Source organism: Salmo salar, unplaced genomic scaffold, assembly GCF_965601325.2.
Source record: "Salmo salar unplaced genomic scaffold, fSalSal1 ptg000432l, whole genome shotgun sequence".
NCBI classification, from domain to species: domain Eukaryota; kingdom Metazoa; phylum Chordata; class Actinopteri; order Salmoniformes; family Salmonidae; genus Salmo; species Salmo salar.
This window is the reverse complement of record NW_027675387.1, coordinates 1670642-1693599: the sequence shown is the minus strand read 5'-3', so window position 1 is coordinate 1693599 and position 22958 is coordinate 1670642. Positions and strand designations below refer to the sequence as shown.

Sequence of the window (22958 nt, the reverse complement as noted above, 5' to 3'; positions counted from 1 at the left end):
CTGTGTGAACAGGTCAGAGTTCATATCCTCAGTCAGACCAGCAGAAACTGGATCAGCAGCACAACAAGGTATCACGTCTGTGTGAACAGGTCAGAGTTCATATCCTCAGGCAGACCAGTAGAAACTGGATCAGCGGCACTACAAGGTATCACGTCTGGTGGACAGGTCAGAGTTCATATCCTCAGTCAGACCAGTAGGAACTGGATCAGCAGCACTACAAGGTATCACGTCTGGTGAACAGGTCAGAGTTCATATCCTCAGTCAGACCAGTAGAAACTGGATCAGCAGCACTACAAGTTATCACGTCTGGTGGAGCATGTATCAATACTGATAGGATGGAAAGAAAGGGAGTGCTGCTCTCGGATCAGTTTTCTCCATTCAGATATTTCCTTAACATTATAATTATGTCACAATACTGACCCAGGATCAGCTTCTATTAGCACCTATGGCTGCAAGTATTGGGGAGGCTTAGTCTAATGCTTACCCAATAAAAACGCACTAAATCACAGATTTGGCACATCATTGTGTTCATGTTTGGATACACATCATGAAATATATTGAGACATATTTCAGACAGTAGCCTACAAGTATCAAAATATTACTCAATATATTGAACAATATGATTGAAATAGGCCTAAAGCCTACTGTTTATATTTTAATGTAGTCATCTCAGTTTCATTTGAAGCAAATGTGTAGACGTCCCTTGATTGAATCAAATGCAAAGACATTGGCAACTTCGTATTTGTAGTCAACTTTGTTCTGAATTCATCTGCTGTCACAGAGAGATGGATAAACTATATGATTCTATGTTTAGCAGAGATCTTCTGTGTATAAAGTCAAGTGGAAGGGCAAAAAAGCATCTAATGACTCACTCAGCTGTTCTAGTGGTCTGAGGCAGGAGGTAGATCCCTCAGCTGTTCTAGTGGTCTGAGGCAGGAGGTAGATTACTCAGCTGTTCTAGTGGTCTGAGACAGGAGGTAGATTACTCAGCTGTTCTAGTGGTCTGAGACAGGAGGTAGATTACTCAGCTGTTCTAGTGGTCTGAGACAGGAGGTAGATTACTCAGCTGTTCTAGTGGTCTGAGGGAGGAGGTAGATTACTCAGCTGTTCTAGTGGTCTGAGACAGGAGGTAGATTACTCAGCTGTTCTAGTTGTCTGAGACAGGAGGTAGATTACTCAGCTGTTCTAGTGGTCTGAGACAGGAGGTAGATTACTCAGCTGTTCTAGTGGTCTGATACAGGAGGTAGATTACTCAGCTGTTCTAGTGGTCTGAGGCAGGAGGTAGTTTACTCAGCTGTTCTAGTGGTCTGAGGCAGGAGGTAGTTTACTCAGCTGTTCTAGTGGTCTGAGACAGGAGGTAGATTACTCAGCTGTTCTAGTGGTCTGAGACAGGAGGTAGTTTACTCAGCTGTTCTAGTGGTCTGAGGCAGGAGGTAGATTACTCAGCTGTTCTAGTGGTCTGAGGGAGGAGGTAGATTACTCAGCTGTTCTAGTGGTCTGAGACAGGAGGTAGATTACTCAGCTGTTCTAGTGGTCTGAGACAGGAGGTAGATTACTCAGCTGTTCTAGTGGTCTGAGGCAGGAGGTAGATTACTCAGCTGTTCTAGTGGTCTGAGACAGGAGGTAGATTACTCAGCTGTTCTAGTGGTCTGAGACAGGAGGTAGGTTACTCAGCTGTTCTAGTGGTCTGAGGGAGGAGGTAGATTACTCAGCTGTTCTAGTGGTCTGAGACAGGAGGTAGATTACTCAGCTGTTCTAGTGGTCTGAGACAGGAGGTAGATTACTCAGCTGTTCTAGTGGTCTGAGACAGGAGGTAGATTACTCAGCTGTTCTAGTGGTCTGAGGCAGGAGGTAGATTACGAGCATTTTCCAAGTGCAACGTTATTAATGGTTTTGGGTAACAGCTCTTTTACGAATTCCATACGGGTGACTGTTATCAGCACCTCACAACCCCAAGCTGAACATCCCCCACAACCAGAGCCTGAGAGTCTAGGGGAACCATAAACCTGCCTCTCCAACTCTCCCTGACCTGAGTGTGTTAACTCCTGAGAGTCTAGGGGGGGAACCATAAACCTGCCTCTCCAACTCTCCCTGACCTGAGTGTGTTAACTCCTGGGAGTCTAGGGGGGAACCATAAACCTGCCTCTCCAACTCTCCCTGACCTGAGTGTTTTAACTCCTGAGAGTCTAGGGGGGAACCATAAACCTGCCTCTCCATCTCTCCCTGACCTGAGTGTGTTAACTCCTGAGAGTCTAGGGGGAACCATAAACCTGCCTCTCCATCTCTCCCTGACCTGAGCGTGTTAACTCCTGAGAGTCTAGGGGGGGGAACCATAAACCTGCCTCTCCAACTCTCCCTGACCTGAGTGTGTTAACTCCTGAGAGTCTAGGGGGGAACCATAAACCTGCCTCTCCATCTCTCCCTGACCTGAGTGTGTTAACTCCTGAGAGTCTAGGGGGGAACCATAAACCTGCCTCTCCATCTCTCCCTGACCTGAGTGTGTTAACTCCTGAGAGTCTAGGGGGGAACCATAAACCTGCCTCTCCAACTCTCCCTGACCTGAGTCTGTTAACTCCTGAGAGTGTAGGGGGGGGAACCATAAACCTGCCTCTCCAACTCTCCCTGACCTGAGTGTGTTAACTCCTGAGAGTCTAGGGGGGAACCATAAACCTGCCTCTCCAACTCTCCGTGAACTGAGTGTGTTAACTCCTGAGAGTCTAGGGGGGAACCATAAACCTGCCTCTCCATCTCTCCCTGACCTGAGTGTGTTAACTCCTGAGAGTCTAGGGGGGAACCATAAACCTGCCTCTCCATCTCTCCCTGACCTGAGTGTGTTAACTCCTGAGAGTCTAGGGGGGGAACCATAAACCTGCCTCTCCATCTCTCCCTGACCTGAGTGTGTTAACTCCTGAGAGTCTAGGGGGGAACCATAAACCTGCCTCTCCATCTCTCCCTGACCTGAGTGTTTTAACTCCTGAGAGTCTAGGGGGGAACCATAAACCTGCCTCTCCATCTCTCCCTGACCTGAGTGTGTTAACTCCTGAGATACACCATGCCATGATTAGATAGTGAAACAACACACCAATCTCTTTCATAATTTCTTTAAACAATAAAGGCTAATTTACGAACATTTCTGTAAAGTGATATGTTGCGTTTTGGAATGAAACTCTTCTTATGTTTCCCATCTGAGATCAGAGTAGATGAGAGATGTAATGTTTGTCTCTGTTGTGTTGAAGTCCAATCAAGCAGGAGAGACCAGCCTCCCCTGTACCCAGCTGTGTGTCCATGAAGAGTGACCGGTCTATGTATCGACCTATAGAGTTTAGAGAGGGAGACTTTTCTACTGAACAAAGGTAAGAAGAACTCATGGGTCATGGTCAGTGAGTTAAACAACACTGTCTCTAGTCATTTCTCCTCTCCAATTTTCACATTTATTTTGGTTGTTTTCATAATCCATAGGCTAATCCTTTAGTCCATTTTCATAGTCCTAAAACAGTGTGTGTGTGTGTGTGTGTGTGTGTGTGTGTGTGTGTGTGTGTGTGTGTGTGTGTGTGTGTGTGTGTGTGTGTGTGTGTGTGTGTGTGTGTGTGTGTGTGTGTGTGTGTACTCCCTGGACGAGGAGATGTAATCTCATGTTTTGTCCACAGAAACCAACAGGAGAGATCAGAGTCAGAGATTCTCAGTGGTCAGTCTTCCCAGAGTCATCAAACAGACCTGGACTCTATATTCAGTGTATGTGGTCCTGTTATGAACATTTGTTTTTGTTTTCCTCAAGTAAAGGTTCTTTCAATTATTCATTAATGTGTTAATGAGAAAGCATTTGTTCTCTTGCTTAACTTATTTACTTGATTTATTTTAGTTGCTTGAAGAGAAAATGATGACATTTGTGAAGAACGAGCTGAAGATGTTCAAGAGGATTCTTAGTCCTGAACTCCCAGAAGGCTATGAGAGTCAGAAGCAGGATAAGGAAGTGGTGGATGCTGAAGATGAGAAGCAGGAGAGCAGTGCCAGAGAGGGGGCTCTGAAGATCACACTGCACGTCCTGAGGAAAATGAACCAGAAGGAGCTTGCTGACACACTGGAGAAATGTAAGATCTGTCTGCCTCATGTTGAATGATGTTTTATAACATTTAAAAGCTGTAGCTAAAGTACAGCTAAAGTAGCTGTGTAACTCAATGATATTGTAGCAGCCTTAACACAACACCTAGTGACCTCATCAAGTAGCAGAAGGGATGTGTTGTGGTGATTAATTTAGAGAGAGAGACATAGAGAGACAACATTAATTATACCATCAATAATACCAATAATAATATAATCAGTCACACCAGTCTGTAATGCATTTGGAAAACATTTACACGTTTATTCTGTCAGTTAAGAGAATAATTGTTATGATGTAAAACTTTATAACAGTCCTACAATACTGTAGGCATTAAAACAGACGTAATATTAATATCCTCTGTGTTATTTCTTCATTCAGATGATCCTGCTGTGATTTGCCAACGTGAACTCAAATCTAATCTAAAGAAGAAGTTTCAATGTGTATTTGAGGGGATCGCTAAACAAGGAAACCCAACACTTCTCAATAAGATCTACACAGAGCTCTACATCACAGAGGGAGGAACAGGACAGGTCAATAATGAACATGAGCTGAGACAGATTGAGACAACAACCAGGAAACAAGCAAGACCAGAGACTGCAATCAAATGTAACGACATCTTCAAACCCTTAACTGGACAAGACAAACGTATCAGAACTGTGCTGACAAAGGGAGTCGCTGGCATTGGAAAAACAGTCTCTGTGCAGAAGTTCATTCTGGACTGGGCTGAAGGAAAAGCAAATCAGGATGTCCAATTTGTATTTTCATTCCCTTTCCGGGAGCTGAATTTGATGAAAGAGGACAAACAAACTTTCATTGAACTTCTTAATCACTTCTCAATGGAAACCAAACAATCAGGAATCTCCATCTACAACAAGTACAAAGTTGTGTTCATCTTTGATGGTCTGGATGAGTGCCGACTGCCCCTAGACTTCCAGAAGAACAAGATCTGTTGTGACGTCACAGAGTCAACCTCAGTGGATGTTCTGCTGACAAATCTCATCAAGGGAAATCTGCTTCCCTCTGCTCTCCTCTGGATAACTACCCGACCTGCAGCAGCCAATAAGATCCCTTCAGGGTGTGTTGACCAGGTGACAGAGGTACGAGGGTTCAATGACCCACAGAAGGAGGAGTACTTCAGGAAGAGATTCAGTGATGAGGACCTGGCCAACAGAATCATCTCACACATAAAGACATCAAGGAGTCTCCACATCATGTGCCACATTCCAGTCTTCTGTTGGATTTCTGCAACAGTCCTCGAACACATGCTGAAACCTAAGAGAGAAGAGATGCCCAAGACTCTGACTGAGATGTACACACACCTTGTGGTGTTTCATACCAAACAGAAGAATGAAAAGTATCTTGGGAAAGAAGAGACAGATCCACACTTGAATAACGAGAGCATTCTGTCACTGGGAAAACTGGCTTTTCAACAGCTAGTGAAGGGCAATCTGATTTTCTATGAAGAAGACCTGAAAGAGGCTGGTATTGATGTCAATGAAGCCTCGGTGTACTCAGGATTGTGCACACAGCTCTTTAAAGAGGAATGTGGGCTGTACCAGATGAAGGTGTACTGCTTTGTTCATCTGAGCATTCAGGAGTTTCTGGCTGCTGTGTATGTGTTCCTCTCATTCATCAACAACAATGAGAATCTAATGGATGAACTGCAAACAAAATACAAGTCTGAAGTTACTTTCTACAAGAGTGCTGTGGATAAAGCCTTACAAAGTGAGACAGGAAACCTGGACCTGTTCCTCCGCTTCCTTCTGGGCCTCTCACTGGAGTCCAATAAGAAGCGCTTACGAGGTCTACTGACAAAGACAAGAAGCAGCTCACAGAGCCATGAAGAAACAGTCAAGTACATCAAGGAGAAGATCAGGGAGAATCCCTCTCCAGAGAGGAGCATCAATCTGTTCCACTGTCTGAATGAACTGAATGACCATTCTCTAGTGGAGGAGATCCAAAGCTACCTGAGATCAGGAAGTCTCTCAGAACCCAACTTGTCACCTGCACAGTGGTCAGCTCTGGTCTTTGTGTTGCTGACTTCAGAAAAAGAGCTGGATGTGTTTGACCTGAAGAAATACTCCAGATCAGAGGAAGGTCTTCTGAGGCTGCTGCCAGTGGTCAAAGCCTCCAGAGCTGTTCTGTGAGTACATAAAATGACATTTAAGAACTTATCATCAGGAAGAAATAAATATCCATTGTCCTTTTACACTACTCGTTAAATTAACAGTGTGTTTGTGAAGTAATGATGATCTCTTTGTCAGGCTGTCAGGCTGTGGAGTCACAGAGAAAGGCTGTGCTTCTCTGGTCTCAGCTCTGAGGTCAAACCCCTCACACCTGAGAGAGCTGGATCTGAGTAACAATGACGTGAAGGATTCAGGAGTGGAGCTGCTCTCTGCTGGACTGGGGAATCCCCACTGTAAACTGGAGACTCTGAGGTCAGTATTCCTGTAGTTGGTCAACAAGTGATAACTGTTCACCAGATCCACATGTGTTTACCAGACACACATAGTCAAAATCATTGTCACGGGTGCCGTAGGGTGTAGACCAAAACGCAGCGGGAAAATGTATACTCATCTTTTTATTAGTGAAGAAGGAAAAACACAAACAACGTATACAAAAAAAAAAACGAACTAGACTAACTAACTCGTCAGGCACACAGCAAAACAAGAAACAATCTCCAATAAAATCCCAAACATTTATAGGACCTTCAATCAGAGGCAACGATAGACAGCTGCCTCCAACTGAAGGCCCCAACACCAATTAACTAAACATAGAAATACAAACGACTAGACTGAACATAGAAATAGACTAACATAGAACAATAACCAAAACCCTGGACTAATAAATCAAATACCCCTCTACATACACAACCACACCGAACCATATAAACCAAATACCCCCTGCCACGTCCTGACCAAACTATAAGAACAAATAACCCCTTTACTGGTCAGGACGTGACAATCATATGTGTTTGGACAGTGAAGCTTACAGTTTTACATTTGGTTGTGTTTTAGATTATGTTTATCCTAATAGAAACTGAATGGTGAAAATTGTCCTGTCATTTTGGAGTTACTTAACTTGTATTGTCAGTAAGAATAGAAGATGTTTCTGAACACTTCTATATTCATGTGGATGCTACCATAATTATGAATAATCATGAATGAATCGTGAATAATGATGAATGAGAAAGTTACAGAGGCACAAAGATCAGACCCCCACTGTTATTGGTAATGGTGAGAGGTTAGCATGTTTTGTTGTGCCTCTGTTATTGGTAATGGTGAGAGGTTAGCATGTTTTGTTGTAGCCTCTGTTATTGGTAATGGTGAGAGGTTAGCATGTTTTGTTGTAGCCTCTGTTATTGGTAATGGTGAGAGGTTAGCATGTTTTGTTGTATCCTCTGTTATTGGTAATAGTGAGAGGTTAGCATGTTTTGTTGTAGCCTCTGTTATTGGTAATAGAGAGAGATTAGCATGTTTTGTTGTAGCCTCTGTTATTGGTAATGGTGAGAGGTTAGCATGTTTTGTTGTAGCCTCTGTTATTGGTAATGGTGAGAGGTTAGCATGTTTTGTTGTAGCCTCTGTTATTGGTAATGGTGAGAGGTTAGCATGTTTTGTTGTAGCCTCTGTTATTGGTAATGGTGAGAGGTTAGCATGTTTTGTTGTAGCCTCTGTTATTGGTAATGGTGAGAGGTTAGCATGTTTTGTTGTAGCCTCTAACTTTCTCACTCATTATTATTCATGATTCATTCATGATTTGTATCAATCATGTTATCATCAGGATTCATGTAGTAGTGTTTAGAAACATGTTATCTACTCACTTAGACAGAATATTAATCCAGTCATCATCCACCATTTTATTATTGGGCAAAACACAACCAAAACAAACTGCAAATGCAACCAACGAGTTTACGACCAAATACTAAACTTTTGACTACTTTAATACACTATGAGTAAATTGGTCAGAATACTTATGACTTCTTCAAATGGGGAGACAGGAAACATAAAGTGTTTTCATTTTTAAACGTGAAACAGATATGTATTAAAATACCCTCAAATAAAAGGTGACATTTTATACTGTCACCTCATATGAAACTATTGATCTCAAATCCAAAATGTTGGATTATAGAGCCACATTTAAAATGTCAGCTTCACTGTCAAAATAGATATGGTGTGGACTGTATACTCAATACAATCTAAATCTGATACCTCACTGTCTGTCTTTTGACTGATGCTGCTTTTTAAACTGGTCTGGTCAGTCTACTCAAATATTTGTACTATACATGTTTCTATCTGCAGGCAATACTTTGATAATTTGACATTTTTAATGATACATTCATTTCTGAATAGATATGGAAGGTTTCATATGTTGAAAAAATATACTGCCACTATTTTTACCACCAAAGAATAGCAGTGTGATTTTAATATGATTTGACTCTTTGCAGGCTGTCAGGCTGTCTAGTCACAGAGGAAGGCTGTGCTTCTATGGTCTCAGCTCTGAGGTCAAACCCCTCACACCTGAGAGAGCTGGACCTGAGTAACAATGACCTGAAGGATTCAGGAGTGGAGCTGCTCTCTGCTGGACAGGAGGATCCACACTATAAACTGGAGACTCTGAGGTCAGTATTCCTGTAGTTGGTCAACAAATGATAACTGTTCACCAGATCCACATGTGTTTACCAGACACACATAGTCCACACCATATGTGTTTGGACAGTGAAGCTTAAAGTTTTACATTTGCTGCTATGCTCCAGCATGTATCTTCTCACTTAGACAGAAAACATCCACCATTTTAATATTGGTCAAAACATAACCCAAAACACAACCAAAGCAAACTGCAAATGCAACCAACGAGTTTGAGTCACAAGCTTGATGTAGTCGTTGCGTTAAAGGAATATGGGACCAAATACTAAACTTTTGACTATTTTAATACACTATGAGTGATTTGGTCAGAATACTTATGACTTCTTCAAATAGGGGGACTAGATACATAAAGTGCTTTTATTTGTCTAAATGGTGAAACAGATATGTATTAAAATATAATCAAATAAAAGGTGACATTATATACTGTCACCTCATATGAAACATTTGATCTGAAATCCAAAATGTTGGAGTATAGAGACACATTTCAAATGTTTGCTTCAATGTCAAAATAGATATGATGTGGACTGTGTACTAAATACAATCTAAATCTGATACCTCACTGTCTGTCTTCTGACTGATACTGCTTTTTAAACTGGTCTGATCAGTCTACTCAAATATTTGTACAATAAATGCTTCTATCTACAAGCAATACCTTGATAATTTGTCATTTCTAATAATGATACATTAATTTATGAATATATATGGCAGGTTTCAGGACACTGATATATCTGAACATTTTGAAAAAATATACTGCCACTATTTTCACCACCAAAGAATAGCAGTGTGGTTTTAATATGATTTGACTCTTTGCAGGCTGTCAGGCTGTCTAGTCACAGAGGAAGGCTGTGCTTCTCTGGTCTCAGCTCTATGGTCAAACCCAACACATTATTTGTAAACGGGTAACAGCGTAAATAGGGAAAGCTAAGCGTAACATTTGAATACAACCTGTCTGTCATTGTATTTCTTCTGTGTTGGCAGACTCACTGGCTGTAAACTCACAGACACATCCTCTAAAGTGTTGGCCTCAGTTCTCAGTTCAAACCCCTCACACCTGAGAGAGCTGGATCTGAGTAACAATGACCTGAAGGATTCAGGAGTGAAGCTGCTCTCTGCTGGACTGGGGAATCCCCACTGTAAACTGGAGACTCTGAGGTCAGTATTCCTGTAGTTGGTCAACAAGTGATAACTGTTCACCAGATCCACATGTGTTTACCAGGCACACATAGTCCACACCATATGTGTTTGGACAGTGAAGCTTACAGTTTTAAATTTGTCGCTATGCTCCAGCATTTTGGATTTGAGATATAATGTTTGATATTAGGTGACAGTACAGAATGTCACCTTTTATTTAAAGGTATTCATACATATACAGTCGTGGCCAAAAGTTTTGAGAATGACACAAATATTAATTTTCACAAGTCTGCTGCTTCAGTGTCTTTAGATATTTTTGTCAGATGTTACTATGGAATACTGAAGTATAATTACAAGCATTTCATAAGTGTCAAAGGCTTTTATTGACAATTACATGAAGTTGAAGCAATGAGTCAATATTTGCAGTGTTGACCCTTCTTTTTCAAGACCTCTGCAATCCGCCCTGGCATGCTGTCAATTAACTTCTGGGCCACATCCTGACTGATGGCAGCCCATTCTTGCATAATCAATGCTTGGAGTTTGTCGGAATTTGTGGGTTTTTGTTTGTCCACCTGCCTCTTGAGGATTGACCACAAGTTCTCAATGCGATTAAGGTCTGGTGAGTTTCCTGGCCATGGACCCAAAATATCGATGTTTTGTTCCCAGAGCCACTTAGGTATCACTTTTGCCTTATGGCAAGGTGCTCCATCATGCTGGAAAAGGCATTGTTCGTCACCAAACTGTTCCTGACTGGTTGGGAGAAGTTGCTCTCGGAGGATGTGTTGGTACCATTCTTTATTCATGGCTGTGTTCTTAGGCAAAATTGTGAGTGAGCCCACTCCCTTGGCTGAGAAGCAACCCCACACATGAATGGTCTCAGGATGCTTTACTGTTGGCATGACACAGGACTGATGGTAGCGCTCACCTTGCCTTCTCTGGACAAGCTTTTTTCCGGATGCCCCAAACAATCGGAAAGGGGATTCATCAGAGAAAATGACTTTACCCCAGTCCTCAGCAATCCAATCCCTGTACCTTTTTCAGAATATCAGTCTGTCCCTGATGTTTTTCCTGGAGAGAAGTGGCTTCTTTGCTGCCCTCCTTGACACCAGGCCATCCTCCGAAAGTCTTCGACCCACTGTGCGTGCAGATGCACTCACACCTGCCTGCTGCCATTCCTGAGCAAGCTCTGTACTGGTGGTGCCCCGATCCCGCAGCTGAATCAACTTTAGGAGACGGTCCTGGCGTTTGCTGGACTTTCTTGGGCGCCCTGAAGCCTTCTTTACAACAATTGAACTGCTCTCCTTGAAGTTCTTGATGATCCAATAAATGGTTGATTATAGGTGCAATCTTACTGGCAGCAATATCCTCGCCTGTGAAGCCCTTTTTGTGCAAAGCAATGATGACGACACGTGTTTCCTTGCAGGTAACCATGTTTGACAGCGGAAGAACAATGATTCCAAGCACCACCCTCCTTTTGAAGCTTCCAGTCTGTTATTCGAACTCAATCAGCATGACAGAGTGAACTCCAGCTTTGTCCTCGTAAACACTCACACCTGTGTTACCGAAAGAATCACTGACATGATGTCAGCTGGTCCTTTTGTGGCAGGGCTGAAATGCAGTGGAAATGTTTTTTGGGGATTGTAACGTCCGTCGTTAGGAATGGACCAAGGCGCAGCGGGAATGTGGATACTCATGTTTATTTGGTAAAAACACGTAAAGCATCCACATGAAAACCAACAAAACAATACTCACGACGGCAACAGTGTGACAGGCTAAACAAGCAGTGCTCACAAACAACTTCCCACCGAAAAACACACACTCCTACATAGGACTCCCAATCAAAGGCAACTCAACACACCTGCCTTCAATTGGGAGTCCAATCACTCACACATATGTAACACACAAAACCCAGCCACATCCTGACCCAAAACTAATACAATACCTCCCTCTGCTGGTCAGGACGTGACAGGGATTCAGTTCATTTGCATGGCAAAGAGGAACTTGGCAATTATTTGCAATTCATCTGATCACTCTTCATAACATTCTGGAGTATACGCAAATTGCCATCATACAAACTGAGGCAGCAGACTTTGTGAAAATTAATATTTGTGTCATTTTCAAAACTTTTGGCCAAGACTGTATTTTTTACCGTTTAGATATGAAAGCACTTTAGACATCTAAACTCAGCAAAAAAAGAAACATCCCTTTTTCAGGACCCTGTCTTTCAAAGATAATTCGTAAAAATCCAAATAACTTCACAGATCTTTATTGAAAAGGGTTTAAGCAATGTTTCCCATGCTTGTTCAATGAACCATAAACAATTAATGAACATGCACCTGTGGAATGGTCGTTAACCTCTTACATCTAGACGTTCTGCTAGCGGAACACCTGCTCCAATATCCAATGATAGGCGTGGCGCGAATTACTAATTCCTCACTATTTTACACCATTTTAAAGACAAGACTCTCCTTTATCTAACCACACTGTCCGATTTCAAAAAGGCTTTACAGCGAAAGCAAAACATTAGATTATGTCAGCAGAGTACCCAGACAGAAATAATCAGACACCCATTTTTCAAGCTAGCATATAATGTCACAAAAAACAAAACCACAGCTAAATGCAGCACTAACCTTTGATCTTCATCAGATGACACGCCTAGGACATTATGTTATACAATACATGCATGTTTTGCTCAATCAAGTTCATATTTATATCAAAAAACAGCTTTTTACATTAGCATGTGACGTTCAGAACTAGCATTCCCACCGAACACTTCCGGTGAATTTACTAAATTACTCACGATAAACGTTCACAAAAAACATAACAATTATTTTAAGAATTATAGATACAGAACTCCTTTATGCACTCGCTATGTCCGATTTTAAAATATATTTTCGGTGAAAGCACATTTTGCAATATTCTGAGTAGATAGCACGCCATCATAGGCTAGCTATTTTGACACCCACCAAGTTTGACCCTCACCAAACTCCGATTTACTATTAGAAAAGTTTGATTACCTTTCCTGTTCTTCGTCAGAATGCACTCCCAGGACTTCTACTTCAATAACAAATGTTGGTTTGGTTCAAAATAATCCATAGTTATATCCAAATAGCGGCATTTTGTTCGTGCGTTCAAGACACTATCCAAGGGTGACGAAGGGTTACACGCCCGACGCGTTTCGTGACAAAAAATTCTAAATATTCCATTACCGTACTTCGAAGCATGTCAACCGCTGTTTAAAATAAATTTTTATGCTATTTTTCTCGTAAAAAAGCGATAATATTCCGACCGGGAGTCGTTGTTTACGTTCAAAGACGAAAGAATAAAAACATGGGGTCGTCTCGTGCACGCGCCTCAGTCTCATAGTACTCTGACCGACCACTATCCAAACGCGCTAATGTTTTTCAGCCAGGGCCTGCAAAGCCACGATTCAGCTTTTTGCCGCCTTCTGAGAGCCTATGGGAGCCGTAGGAAGTGTCACGTAACAGCAGTGATCCCTTGTTTTGGATAGAGATGATCAAGAATGCCAAGAAATGGTCAGACAGGGTACTTCCTGTACAGAATCTTCTCAGGTTTTGGCCTGCCAAATGAGTTCTGTTATACACACAGACACCATTCAAACAGTTTTAGAAACTTTGGAGTGTTTTCTATCCAAAGCTAATAATTATATGCATATTCTAGTTTCTGGGCAGGAGTAATAATCAGATTAAATCGGGTACGTTTTTTATCCGGCCGTGAAAATACTGCCCCCTATCCATAACAGGTTAACCTCTTGGGGCTAGGTGGGACGCTAGCGTGCCACCCGTGGTGCACTCCATCAACAGCAGGTGCATTTCAAGAGCGGCAAATTTGAATCCAAATAAATGTCAAAATTCAAATTTTTCAAAAATACAACTATGTTACACCATTTGAAAGATAAACATCTCCTTAATCTAACCACGTTTTACGATTTCAAAAAGGTTTTACGGCGAAAGCATAAATTTAGAGTATGTTAGGACAGTACATTTACAAGAGTTGTGTGTAATGTTTTGTCAAGTCAAAGACAGGGTCACCAAAACCATAAAACCAGCTAAAATGATACACTAACCTTTTACAATCTCCATCAGATGACACTCCTAGGACATTATGTTAGACAATGCATGCATTTTTAGTTCTATCAAGTTGATATTTATATCCAAAAACAGCGTTTTACTATGGCATTGATGTTGAGGAAATCGTTTCCCTCCAATAACCGGCAGTCAAGTCAGCGTCACAAATTAAATAATTAAAATTAGAAAACATTGGTAAAATATTATATTGTCATTTAAAGAATTATAGATTTACATCTTTTGAACGCAATCAACTTGCCAGATTTAAAAATAACCTTACTGGGAAATCACACTTTGCAATAATCTGAGCACTGTGCCCAGAAAAATACGCGTTGCGATACAGACTAGACGTCATGTTGGGGAGATCTAAAATCGAAAATACTATGTAAATAATCCATTACCTTTGATTCTCTTCATCAGATGTCACTTCCAGGTATCACAGGTCCATAACGAATGTAGTTTTGTTCAAAAAAGCTCATCATTTATGTCCAAAAATCTCCGTCTCGTTAGCACATGATGTAAGCCAGCCGGACTTCTCGTCATGAACGAGGGGAAAAAATATATTTCCGTTCGTTCAAACATGTCAAACGTTGTATAGCATAAATCATTAGGGCCTTTTTTAACCAGAACATGAATAATATTCAAGGTGGACGAATGCATAGTCTTTTATAACGTACTGGAACGAGGGTACCCAACATGAAGTAGCGCGCCAGGTGTCTAATGGGACATCACCGTTCCATGGCTCTTGTTCGGTCAGATCTCCCTCCAGAAGACTCAAAACACTTTGTAAAGGCTGGTGACATCTAGTGGAAGCAATAGGAAGTGCCAAAATATTCCTAAACCCCTGTGTTTTTCAATGGGATAGGTTTAAAGTCAATACAACACATCAGGTATCCACTTCCTGTCAGAAAATGTCTCAGGGTTTTGCCTGCCAAATGAGTTCTGTTATACTCACAGACACCATTCAAACAGTTTTGGAAACTTTAGAGTGTTTTCTATCCATATATAATAAGTATATGCATATTCTAGTTACTGGGTAGGATTAGTAACCAGATTAAATCGGGTACATTTTTTTTATCCAGACGTGCAAATGCTGCCCCCTAGACCCAACAGGTTAAGACACTAACAGCTTACAGACGGTAGGCAATGAAGGTCACAGTTATGAAAACTTAGGACACTAAAGAGGCCTTTCTACTGACTCTGAAAAACACCCAAAGAAAGATGCCTAGGGTCCCTGCTCATCTGTGTGAACGTGCATGCTGCATGCTGCAAGGACAGCTGTTCGTCCTTGCAGTGGCAGACCACGTGTAACAACACCTGCGCAGGATCGGTACATCCGAACATCACACCTGCGGGACAGGTACAGGATGGCAACAACTGCCCGAGTTACACCAGGAATGCACAATCCCTCCATCAGTGCTCAGACTGTCCTCAAAAGGCTGAGAGAGGCTGGGCTGAGGGCTTGTAGGCCTGTTGTAAGGCAGGTCCTCACCAGACATTACCGGCAACAACGTCACCTATGGGCACAAATCCACCGTCGCTGGACCAGACAGGACTGGCAAAAAGTGCTCTTCACTGATGAGTCGAGGTTTCGGCTCACCAGGGGTGATGGTCGGATTTGCGTTTATCGTCGAAGGAATGAGCGTTACACCGAGGCCTGTACTCTGGAGCGGGATCGATTTGGAGGCGGAGGGTCCGTCATGGTCTGGGGCGGTGTGTCACAGTATCATCGGACTGAGCTTGTTGTCATTGCAGGCAATCTCAACGCTTTGCGTTACAGGGAAGACATCCTCCTCCCTCATGTGGTACCCTTCCTGCAGGCTCATCCTGACATGACCCTCCAGCATGACAATGCCACCAGCCATACTGCTTGTTCTGTGCGTGATTTCCTGCAAGACAGGAATGTCAGTGTCCTGCCATGGCCAGCGAAGAGCCCGGATCTCAATCCCATTGAGCACATCTGGGACCTGTTGGATCGGAGGGTGAGGGCTAGGGCCATTCCCCCCAGAAATGTCCGGGAACTTGCAGGTGCCTTGGTGGAAGAGTGGGGTAACATCTCACATCAAGAACTGGCAAATCTGTTGCAGTCCATGAGGAAGAGATACACTGCAGTTCTTGATGCAGCTGGTGGCCACACCAGATACTGACTGTTACTTTTGATTTTGACCCCTCCTTTGTTCAGGGACACATTATTCCATTTCTGTTAGTCACATGTCTGTGGAACTTGTTCAGTTTATGTCTCAGTTGTTGAATCTTGTTATGTTCATATAAATATTTACACATGTTAAGTTTTCTGAAAATAAAAAGCAAATGACAGTGAGAGGACGTTTCTTTTTTTGCTGAGTTTAGTTCTCCCATTTGAAGAAGTCTTAATTATTTGGACAAATTAATTTAGTCAAAAGTTTAGTGTTGGGTCCAATATTCCATACCTGCAGTGATTACATCAAGCTTGTGATTCTACTAACTTGTTGAATTCATTTACAGTTTGTCTTGGTTGTGTTTTAGATTATGTTTTTCCTAATAGAAACAGAATGGTGAATAATGTCCTGTCATTTTGGAGTCACTTCACTTGTATTGTCAGTAAGAACACATCTACATTCATGTGGATGCTACCATGATTATGAATCATCATTAATTAATCATGAATGATGATGAATGAGAAAGTTACAGACACAAATATCAGACCCCCTCTGTTATTGGTAATGGTGAGAGGTTAGCATGTTTTGTTGTAGCCTCTGTTGTTGGTAATGGTGAGAGGTTAGCATGTTTTGTTGTAGCCTCTGTTATTGGTAATGGTGAGAGGTTAGCATGTTTTGTTGTAGCCTCTGTTATTGGTAATGGTGAGAGGTTAGCATGTTTTGTTGTAGCCTCTGTTATTGGTAATGGTGAGAAGTTAGCATGTTTTGTTGTAGCCTCTGTTATTGGTAATGGTGAGAGGTTAGCATGTTTTGTTGTAGCCTCTGTAACTTTCTCACTCATTATTATTGATGATTCATTCATGATTTGTATTAATCATGTTATCATCAGGATTCATTTAGTAGTGTTTAGAAACATGTTATCTACTCACTTAGACAGAAAATTATCCAGTCATCATCCACCATTTTATTATTGGGCAAAACACAACCAAAACAAACTGCAAATGCAACCATCGAGTTTATGACCAAATACTAAACTTTTGACTACTTTAATACACTATAAGTAAATTGGTCAGAATACTTATGACTTCTTCAAATGGGGAGACAGGAAACATAAAGTGTTTTCATTTTTAAACGTGAAACCGATATGTATTAAAATACCCTCAAATAAAAGGTGACATTTTATACTGTCACCTCATATGAAACTATTGATCTCAAATCCAAAATGTTGGAGTATAGAGCCACATTTAAAATGTCAGCTTCACTGTCAAAATAGATATGGTGTGGACTGTATACTCAATACAATCTAAATCTGATACCTCACTGTCTGTCTTTTGACTGATACTGCTTTTTAAACTGGTCTGGTCAGTCTTCTCAAATATTTGTATTATACATGTTTCTATCTGCAGGCAATACTTTGATAATTTGACATTTTTAATGATACATTCATTTCTGAATAGATATGGAAGGTTTCATATGTTGAAAAAATATACTGCCACTATTTTTACCACCAAAGAATAGCAGTGTGATTTTAATATGATTTGACTCTTTGCAGGCTGTCAGGCTGTCTAGTCACAGAGGAAGGCTGTGCTTCTCTGGACTCAGCTCTGAGGTCAAACCCCTCACACCCGAGAGAGCTGGACCTGAGTAACAATGACCTGAAGGATTCAGGAGTGGAGCTGCTCTCTGCTGGACTGGAGGATCCACACTGTAAACTGGAGACTCTGAGGTCAGTATTCCTGTAGTTGGTCAACAAGTGATAACTGTTCACCAGATCCACATGTGTTTACCAGACACACATAGTCCACACCATATGTGTTTGGACAGTGAAGCTTAAAGTTTTACATTTGCTGCTAAGCTCCAGCATGTATCTTCTCACTTAGACAGAAAACATCCACCATTTTAATATTGGTCAAAACATAACCCAAAACACAACCAAAACAAACTGCAAATGCAACCAACGAGTTTGAGTCACAAGCTTGATGTAGTCGTTGCGTTAAAGGAATATGGGACCAAATACTAAACTTTTGACTATTTTAATACACTATGAGTGATTTGGTCAGAATACTTATGACTTCGTCAAATGGGGGGACTAAATACATAAAGTGCTTTTATTTGTCTAAATGGTGAAACAGATATGTATTAAAATATACTCAAATAAAAGGTGACATTATATACTGTCACCTCATATGAAACATTTGATCTGAAATCCAAATTATTGGAGTATAGATCCACATTTAAAATATTCTCTTCACTGACAAAATAGATATGGTGTGGACTGTATACTCAATACAATCTAAATCTGATACCTCACTGTCTGTCTTCTGACTGATACTGCTTTTTAAACTGGTCTGATCAGTCTACTCAAATATTTGTACAATAAATGCTTCTATCTACAAGCAATACCTTGATAATTTGTCATTTCTAATAATGATACATTAATTTATGAATATATATGGCAGGTTTCAGGACACTGATATATCTGAACATTTTGAAAAAATATACTGCCACTATTTTCACCACCAAAGAATAGCAGTGTGGTTTTAATATGATTTGACTCTTTGCAGGCTGTCAGGCTGTCTAGTCACAGAGGAAGGCTGTGCTTCTCTGGTCTCAGCTCTGTGGTCAAACCCAACACATTATTTGTAAACGGGTAACAGCGTAAATAGGGAAAGCTAAGCGTAACATTTGAATACAACCTGTCTGTCATTGTATTTCTTCTGTGTTGGCAGACTCACTGGCTGTAAACTCACAGACACATCCTGTAAAGTGTTGGCCTCAGTTTTCAGTTCAAACTCCTCACACCTGAGAGAGCTGGACCTGAGTAACAATGACCTGAAGGATTCAGGAGTGAAGCTGCTCTCTGCTGGACTGGAGGATCCACACTGCAGACTGGAGACTCTGAGGTCAGTATTCCTGTAGTTGGTCAACAAGTGATAACTGTTCACCAGATCCACATGTGTTTACCAGGCACACATAGTCCACACCATATGTGTTTGGACAGTGAAGCTTACAGTTTTAAATTTGTCGCTATGCTCCAGCATTTTGGATTTGAGATATAATGTTTGATATTAGGTGACAGTACAGAATGCCACCTTTTATTTAAAGTTATTCATACATATACAGTCGTGGCCAAAAGTTTTGTTTTGGTAATGGTGAGAGGTTAGCATGTTTTGTTGTAGCCTCTGTTATTGGTAATCGTGAGAGGTTAGCATGTTTTGTTGTAGCCTCTGTTATTGGTAATGGTGAGAGGTTAGCATGTTTTGTTGTAGCCTCTGTAACTTTCACACGCATTATTATTCATGATTCATTCATGATTTTTCTTAATCATGACATCATCAGGATTAATTTAGTAGTGTTTAGTAACATGTTTGTCACGGTTTTCGTCGGTTATGGCGGACCAAAACGCAGCAGGTATGTGTATACTCATCTTCTTTATTTACGGGAAAAGAAGGGAAAAAAAACAAACAAACACGTATACAAAAATAACAAAGCAATGAACGACGAAATAACAGTCTTTGACGGCAACACAGCAATCCAAGAACAATCTCCCACAAATACAAGACAAACACACCCAACTAATATAGGACTTCCAATCAAAGGCAACACCAAACAGCTGCCTTCAATTGGAAACCCACGCCAATTAACTCAACATAGAAACACGCTCACTAGACTACACATAGAAATAAATAAACATAGACCATAACTCAAAACCCGGAAATAATAAATCTAACGCCCTCCTAACTAACACACCACCCTGAACCACATAAAACAAATACCCTCTGCCACGTCCTGACCAAACTACAATAACAATTAACCCTTATACTGGCCAGGACGTGACAGTACCCCCCCCCCTTAAAGGTGCTACCCCGGAAGCACCTTAAAAAAACAAAACCCCCCAAAAAAACACAACCCCAAACAACAAAACAAAAATTCCCCTCTACTAAAAGGGAGGGAAGGGAGGGTGGCTGCCGTCAATGACGGCACTGTGCTACACCCCCCCTCCCCAACCCACCTATATCAGGAGGTGGCTCCGGTTCTGGCCGTTCCAGGCAGTCGGGCCACTCTGGCAGCTCGGGGCAGTCTGGCCAGTCTGGCAGCTCGGGGCAGTCTGGGCAGTCTGGCAGCTCGGGGCAGTCTGGCCGCTCTGGCAGCTCGGGGCAGTCTGGCCGCTCTGGCAGCTCGGGGCAGTCTGGCAGCTCTGGCAGCTCGGGGCACTCTGGCAGCTCGGGGCACTCTGGCAGCTCGGGGCAGTCTGGCGGCTCGGGGCAGTCTGGCCGGCTCTGGCGGCTCGGGGCAGTCTGGCCGGCTCTGGCGGCTCGGGGCAGTCTGGCCGGCTCTGGCGGCTCGGGGCAGTCTGGCCGGCTCTGGCGGCTCGGGGCAGTCTGGCCGGCTCTGGCGGCTCCTGACTGACGGGCGGCTCTGGCGACTCTTGACTGACGGGCGGCTCTGGCGACTCTTGACTGACGGGCGGCTCTGGCGACTCTTGACTGACGGGCGGCTCTGGCGACTCTTGACTGACGGGCGGCTCTGGCGACTCTTGACTGACGGGCGGCTCTGGCGACTTGACTGGCGGGCGGCTCTGGCGACTGTTGACTGGCGGGCGGCTCTGGCGACTGTTGACTGGCGGGCGGCTCTGGCGACTGTTGACTGGCGGGCATTTCTGGCGACTGTTGACTGGCGAGGCTGGGTTCACGCACTTGAAGCCTGGTGCGTGGTGCTGGTACTGGGCGTACCAGATTGGGAACACGCACCTCCAGGCTAGTGCGGGGAGCGGGAACAGGATGAGTCGGACTGGCCTGACACACTTCCGGGTCCGCACGAGAGACAGGAGCTGGAAACCCAGGGCTATGGAGGCGCACAGGCGGTCTTTATCTTACCTCCTGCACAACCCATCCTGGCTGGATGGAACTAGTAGCCCTGCACGAGCGGGGTGCTTGTACAGGGCGGACTGGGTTGTGCAGGGGCCTGATGGTAGCCGTGCGTAGAGCGGGAGTTGGGTAGCCTGGTCCTCGGAGGCGTACCGGCGACCAGATGCGCTGCGCAGGCATCCTCCTACCAGGCTGGATGCCCGCTCTAGCACGGCACCTGCGAGGGGCTGGAATAACGCGCACTGGACTGTGCGTGCGTATGGGTGAGAGTGCGCTCCTCAGCGAAACATGGCGCTCTCCACCTCATACGCTCCTCCATATAACCACGGATAGCTGGCTTCCGGCTCTTCCTAGGCCAAGCCAAACTACCCGTATGCCCCCCAAAAAAAATGTCTTGGGGGTGCCTCTCGTGCTTCTCCCTCAGCGCTTCCAAGGCCTCGTACCTCCGCCTCTCTGCCTTGGCTGCCTCAATTTCCTCCCGTGGGCGACGGTACTCCCCAGCCTGGTGCCAAGGTCCAGCCCCGTCCAGAACTTCCTCCCAGGTCCATTTCTCCCGCCAGTCCAACTCGAAATCCCTTTTCTTCTGCTGCTTGGTCCTTAGTTGGTGGGAGATTCTGTCACGGTTTTCGTCGGTTATGGAGGACCAAAACGCAGCAGGTATGTGTATACTCATCTTCTTTATTTACGGGAAAAGAAGGGAAAAAAACCAAACAAACACGTATACAAAAATATCAAAGCAATGAACGACGAAATAACAGTCTTTGACGGCAACACAGCAATCCAAGAACAATCTCCCACAAATACAAGACAAACACACCCAACTAATATAGGACTTCCAATCAAAGGCAACACCAAACAGCTGCCTTCAATTGGAAACCCACCCCAATTAACTCAACATAAAAACACGCTCACTAGACTACACATAGAAATACATAAACATAGACCATAACTCAAAACCCGGAAATAATAAATCAAACGCCCTCCTAACTAACACACCACCCTGAACCACATAAAACAAATACCCTCTGCCACATCCTGACCAAACTACAATAACAATTAACCCTTATACTGGCCAGGACATGACAATGTTACCTAATCACTTAGACAGAAAATTACTCCAGTCATCATCCAACATTTTATTGATGAGCAAAATATAACCCAAAACACAACCAAAACAAACTGCAATTGTAACCAACGAGTTTGAGTCACAGGCTCTAACGGGTGTGTAAGGATTGGACCAAGGCGCAGCGTGGTTAGTGCTCATCATGAAACTTATTTGAATGAACACTGAATCAAAAAAAACTAAGTGCAACAGCTAAACAGTTCTGTCAGGAACATTAACTAAACAGAAAATAACCACCCACAAAACCCAAAGGAAAACAGGCTGCCTAAGTATGGCTCCCAATCAACAACAACGATATACAGCTGTCCCTGATTGAGAGCCATACCTGGCCGAAACAAAGAAATACCAAACATAGAAAAAGGGACATAGAATGCCCACCCCAACTCACGCCCTGACCAACCAAAATAGAGACATAAAAGGATCTCTAAGGTCAGGGCGTGACACAGGCTTGATGTAGTCGCTGCGTTCAAGGAATATCGGACTAAATACTAAACTTTTGACTACTTTAATACACTATGAGTGAATTAGTCAGAAAACATATGACTTCTTTAAATAGGGGGACTAGATACATAAAGTGCTTTCATTTTTCTAAATGGTGAAACAGATATGTATTAAAATACCCTCAAATAAAAGGGGACATTTTATACTGTCACCTCATATGAAACATTTGATCTGAAATCCAAAATGTTGGAGTATAGAGACACATTTAAATTGTTATCTTCACTGTCAAAATAGATATGGTGTGGACTGTATACTCAATACAATCTAAATCTGATACCTCACTGTCTGTCTTTTGACTGATACTGCTTTTTAAACTGGTTTGGTCAGCCAACTCAAATATTTGATAATATGCATCTTTCTATCTACA

At 42.7% G+C, this 22958-nt stretch overlaps 3 protein-coding genes across 3 annotated transcripts in view; all 3 read left to right on the top strand.

The window, feature by feature from the left end:
• Positions 1-4477: 4477 nt before the first annotated feature.
• On the top strand, positions 4478-6578 carry LOC145876080 (NLR family CARD domain-containing protein 3-like). The gene is made up of 2 exons (XM_082971865.1): positions 4478-6242; positions 6364-6578. Exons 1-2 carry the CDS (start codon positions 4888-4890, stop codon positions 6551-6553), a joined length of 1545 nt encoding a protein of 514 aa, XP_082827991.1. The 5' UTR covers positions 4478-4887; the 3' UTR covers positions 6554-6578.
• Positions 6579-8547: 1969 nt separating this feature from the next.
• On the top strand, positions 8548-10136 carry LOC145876097 (ribonuclease inhibitor-like). Its single transcript, XM_082971887.1, has 2 exons — positions 8548-8717; positions 9721-10136. Exons 1-2 carry the CDS (start codon positions 8584-8586, stop codon positions 9908-9910), a joined length of 324 nt encoding a protein of 107 aa, XP_082828013.1. The 5' UTR covers positions 8548-8583; the 3' UTR covers positions 9911-10136.
• Positions 10050-22958, top strand: part of LOC145876051 (uncharacterized) — a 29377-nt gene continuing 16468 nt past the window's right edge. Inside the window, exons 1-3 of the mRNA XM_082971822.1 lie at positions 10050-10063; positions 17652-17825; positions 18829-19002. Of these exons, the coding sequence (XP_082827948.1) occupies positions 10050-10063; positions 17652-17825; positions 18829-19002 (362 nt within the window). The remainder of the gene's footprint in view (positions 10064-17651; positions 17826-18828; positions 19003-22958) is intronic.

Coding starts and splice junctions, on each gene's coding strand:
- LOC145876080 (XM_082971865.1), top strand. CDS start 4,888: ATGAAAGAGGACAAACAAACTTTCATTGAACTTCTTAATCACTTCTCA. Junction 6,243..6,363: donor AAAGCCTCCAGAGCTGTTCT/GTGAGTACATAA, acceptor TCTCTTTGTCAG/GCTGTCAGGCTGTGGAGTCA.
- LOC145876097 (XM_082971887.1), top strand. CDS start 8,584: ATGGTCTCAGCTCTGAGGTCAAACCCCTCACACCTGAGAGAGCTGGAC. Junction 8,718..9,720: donor TATAAACTGGAGACTCTGAG/GTCAGTATTCCT, acceptor CTGTGTTGGCAG/ACTCACTGGCTGTAAACTCA.